This window comes from Tupaia chinensis, unplaced genomic scaffold, assembly GCF_000334495.1.
Source record: "Tupaia chinensis unplaced genomic scaffold, TupChi_1.0 Scaffold144168_1, whole genome shotgun sequence".
In the NCBI taxonomy this organism is placed as follows: domain Eukaryota; kingdom Metazoa; phylum Chordata; class Mammalia; order Scandentia; family Tupaiidae; genus Tupaia; species Tupaia belangeri.
In genome coordinates, this window is record NW_006204024.1 from 238,033 (window position 1) to 242,757 (window position 4,725).

At 59.8% G+C, this 4,725-nt stretch overlaps 1 protein-coding gene across 1 annotated transcript in view; it reads right to left on the reverse strand.

Moving 5' to 3' along the window:
• The window catches only part of HMCN2 (hemicentin 2), a 170,726-nt gene that overhangs the window by 23,157 nt on the left and 142,844 nt on the right, over positions 1 to 4,725 (reverse strand). The window contains 3 exon segments of the mRNA XM_014583202.2: positions 1,520 to 1,710; positions 2,657 to 2,791; positions 3,810 to 4,068. Coding sequence (XP_014438688.1) covers positions 1,520 to 1,710; positions 2,657 to 2,791; positions 3,810 to 4,068 — 585 coding nt within the window.

Sequence of the window (4,725 nt, forward strand, 5' to 3'; positions counted from 1 at the left end):
GCGCTGCCTTCCCCACCATGCATCGGAAGGTGCGGGGCCATGTGTTCATAGACGTTCACTGACAATTCAGCCCTCTCACCTCCGGGACCAGGAAGGCACCGACCACTTGCTGGAAAAAGCATGATTTAGATTTGCCACTTCCAAACCGTGCACTGACACGTGAGGGGTCTTCACGTAGTTCATGGAGAATGTGTACTGGAAAAAGCTATGTCTGGGTTCCAGAATTTTTCTTGCACCAAAATGAACTCGTATATAAGATAATTTCTCCATGAACTTTTTTTTTTTTTTTTATGTTTGTGCTTGCCTTAGAGCACTTGCACTTGCAGGAGAGAGTCAGGGACACAGAGGGAAAATGAGAAATCACCCTTCCATGGGGATGGCCATGCCGCAGTCCCTTCTCCTCCATTCTCCTCTTGGGATTTTGGGCACGCACATGCACATGCCTGGCATGAATTGCAAGCCTCCAGGTTCGAGACTCAAACTGTGGTCAGCCATGTGGGAACGCAGGACCTTGACCACCATGAGCTTCTCAGCCTCTCTTACTACTGGGATTCCTTGGCACAGTAAATTCCTTGAATAAAAGAGCTCCAGGGTCAACTTAAAATTGGAGAAACACTGAGTTAGGCAACTTGTTTCTGTGCTGTGGGCTTCTCAAGGCCCTTCCGTGCCCTACGCTGCAAGGCTTGGTGGAGGTGGGGAGACAGTTTCTAGCATTTCTCTAGCCTTGGTGGCCCAGGAAGCTTTGCTCACAGGACACCCCTGACCATGGACATGAGATGAACTCAGGAAGACATGGGCCCAGGTCCACTGAGTGTTGGCCCAGGTCCACTGAGTGGCAGTGCAGCTAAGACATGGAGCCTTGGTAGCCTCGCCTGCTCAGTGAGAGGCCCGGTGCCCACAGCTAGGACTTGGGCAGGAGCCATACCGCTGCTGCTGTTACTGCTGCTGTTTGCTCCACTGTCCAAACAACAAGTTCAAATCCCCCACGGTGAACTTGCACCAGAACTGCCTCGCAGATTGCTGCATAGCCACTGGTACTTGAGACACGGTAGAAGTTGAGAGGGGGCTACTTTCCTGACCCCAGGCTTTGGAAACAGCACGGAGCAGGAATCAGGAGACCTGGGGTGGGGTCCCGCCTCCTGCACTTCCTGGCTGTGGGCCTCTCTGAACTTCAGTGTCTTCAGCTGTAAAATGGGGGCACTGTTACCTGCCTACCCTGCCCCCCAGAGTTCGTCACAGTAGTATTTGGGGTGTTACCCACAGACCACTCTGAAATACTCGACGTGGGTCATGTCACTGATTCTCACTAGAAACCTACGAGGCAGAAATACTGACCAGCCCCAGCGAATAGGAGTGGTGACTAAGGTATGGAAAAATTATCGCCAGCTGGAGGTTGCCCGAGGCAGTAGCTGGAGAGTGTCTGTAGACGAGAGGAGGGTGCCAACTGGAAGAACCCGCCTGAGCAGTCGGAAAAGGCCAGGGTCGTCCTGGGCCCATCCCCGTGCCAGCCCCGCCTTGCCTCGGTCCTGCGGATGGCCAGTGAGCCATTCTGCAGCTGGTGCTGGAGATGGCTGCCCCGCAGCGGAAGGCCATCTTTGCTCCAGTGGATGTCTGGCGCTGGCTCTCCACGGGCCGCACAGTCCAGCCGGATGCTGCCCCCAACAGGTGCCACCAGGTAGGAGAAAGCCTCCCCTTGCAGGACTGGAGCCTCTGCAAGGGTGACATCAATGAGTGGTCAGGAAGAGGCTTCTTCCAGGTGCTAACTCCGAGGAACACATCCCCAAAGGCCTGCCCAACTCTCTCCAGGGTCCTAGAGAGGGCCCTGCTAGCCCAGCAAGGCTGTGTGTAGTCAGTGCGTCAGGGATGGCAAGCTGCGTCCCCATCACATAGACTGGGGGTGGCTAGCATGAACTGAGCAGAGGAGCCCCAGCTGAATGGGAGTAGTGCCGTGATCGATTAGTGATGCCTGAGATGGGCACAGGAAGGACACAGCGATGTGTGTGTCATGTATTCATTCTCACGAGTAGATGACACCAGCTGCAGAGTACTTGCCACTTGGAAAAAGAGCATTTTAGGGAAACGGGAGCATCAGGACACCTCTTTGTCCACAGCCACACTAAGAGCCCCATGTGCCTCTCAAAACCCTCCCGACACCCTGCGCCGGCTCCCCCACTTCCTGGCCTCCAGCAGTCGAATCTACCAAATGCTGTGTTTGTGTCCTGGTGCCTGGGAGCTGCTCGTCCTCTCCTCAGGCCCCGCCCATTCTGAAGATGGTGTGGCGTCACAGGTACGCTGCTCCCAGGGGGCCAGGCTGCAGGAGGTAACTGCAGGCTGGCAAGCTCGGGGCATTTTTCTGGAATGGTGCCCTGGCTGCATCCCCTCCTCCCATCCCAGCACCATCTAGCTGCAGTCAGTTGGTCAGATTCCCAGCGGATCTGTAGTCAGGGTGGTCTGGTGAGTACGAGAAACAGCGATGCTCCAGTCCCGCCCCAGGGAGCTGGGAGCCGGGCAGTGGCAGTCTACCCAGTCCCCCCGGGATTCTGATGGCCTCCTGATGAGAGACCCGCTATGTCGGAGGAGAGAGGCATTTCTTAAAACACCAATAGATTGGGTTCCACGGAGGTCTCAGAGGACAGCCACCTGGGCAGGTGCCTACCCTTCACGTGGACGAAGCTGACTGCCCGCACACGGCCCACGCTGTTCTCAGCCCAGCAGACGTAGGTGCCACTGTCCTCTCTGGTGACCGCCGCCCGCTGCAGTGTGCTGCCCCCGTCCTGTTCAGACACCCCCTCTGTGGTGCAGAAACCCATTCCCTGGTGAGATTCTGAGTCCAGGCACAGGGACCTCCTGCCCTAGTCGCTGCACTCAGGCTCAGCGGGCTCCTAGCAGGTGCTAAATAAGGGTGCATGGGCAGAAGGGCATGCCCATTCCCCTGGGGAAGGCTGGCCAGGTCAGAGCCATTCATGGAGGTGTGGGCCGTGCCAGGGGATGCGGTCCAGGAGCCTGTGTTGTTCTTTCCCAGGCACCCCGAGTTTGCTAAGTGCTGGGGGTGAGCCTGGCGGGCCTTTAACATGTGGCTTTGGGAAGCACTGCTCTGACTCCAGTACAGGAGGGCTCGGCCAACCTTGGTTCCCCGCTGTGGGCGAGACAGTGCCCCTGAGACGGGAATAATGGTGGCCATAGACTGGGCACTGGCCCTGGCCGAGGCCGGTGTCCAGCGCGGCCCCAGCGCAGCTCCATGGCAGCTCATCCTGCCCTCTGCATCCCTTGGTGGCTCCACGTGACACACGAAGAATCTGGACTCAGAGAGGCCGAGTCGCTGGCTCTGAATCACCCACCCAGGACGGGGCGGGCCCAGCCGCGCCTTCAGCACAGGTGGACAGAGGTGTTTCTCAGTACCTGGACTTGGACATAGGCCTGAGCCAGGCACCAGCAGTTCAGCATTTACCCAGCAGGCCCTGTGTCTCTCTGGCTCCCAGGTGGGAGGCCAGAAGCCCCTGGGAAGGGGTTTGCTAAGGGTCCCACAGTGGAGGAGCGACCCTGGGCTAGGACATAGGGCCCCCTGCCCCAGGCCCTAAGGTGTCTGGGATTGAGCACCTGGCTGGTCACAGATGGTCTCATGTGGGTTTGCCCCGTCCCTTGCACAGGGTGAGTGCAGAGACTCAGTGCACAGGGCGAGTGCAGAGACTCAGTGCACAGGGCTGGCCCACAGCGTCTGGCTCTGCACTGGGCTGGGTCTCCCACCTGCCCTCCCCCTTGACACTCCAGGGTCCCAGGTCTCTGTCCCACCCGCCCCAGTGGGTCCAGACCCGTGACTGGCCGGTCGTTGATAGTCCAGCCAATGCGGGGGGTAGGGCTGCCCCGGGCTGCACAGCGAAGCCACAGCCTGTCCCCAAGGCGTAGGCTGCGGTCCCCAGGCAGGGTGGTGAACACGGGCAGTGCCAGGATGGTGAGATGCACACGGCGGCGGGCCCGGCCCACGGTGTTCTCGGCGGTGCAGGTGTAGGTGCCAGCGTCCTGGCCCTGGGACAGCAGAGGGAGGAGCTGGCCTGAGGATTCCCTCAGCCCCTGGCACAGGCCAGAGGCCCGGGGCCCACTGCCCAGGTTCAAGGCCGGAGAGATGACGCGACACGCCTAGGGCCATGCAGGGAGCAATCGGGCTCCACTGCACCACGGCGCCTCCCTGCAGCCTTCACGCAGCTCTGCCCCTTCAACCTGCACCCCAGTCCCAGCCCTGTGATCACGAGTTCCCCGTCTGACCTGGCCTGCACTGCTCAGGGGCACTCGCGGCCCCTGCAGGCTGAGCCTACTCTCGGTGCCTTCCAGAGATGTTGGAGCTGCCCGCTGCCCCACCACCACACAGCCAGCCCCACCCAGAGTGGGGATCTGGTGAGTGCTAGTGGGGGAGGGAGCTGGAGACCCCAGCCCAAGGCTCAGCACCTCCCCCACCATGGAGGACGCTCAGGAGCAGCCAGGGGAACTTCGGGGACACAAAGTCCTCATGGCTCCCTCCCCTGTTCCAGGGCCCCTCCCTGTCCAGGAGCTGGAGGTGATATTCAGGTTTGAACCTTGGTTCTGCCTCTTGGGACTGTACCTTGGGATGGCATTGTCATCAGGATGGTGAGACCATGTCCCCAGGCTCCCGGGGTCAAAGGGTACCTCAGCGCTTGCTACTGCTGCCCTCCACGCGCGAGCCCAGGCCCTCACCTCCGAGCTCTTCAGCAG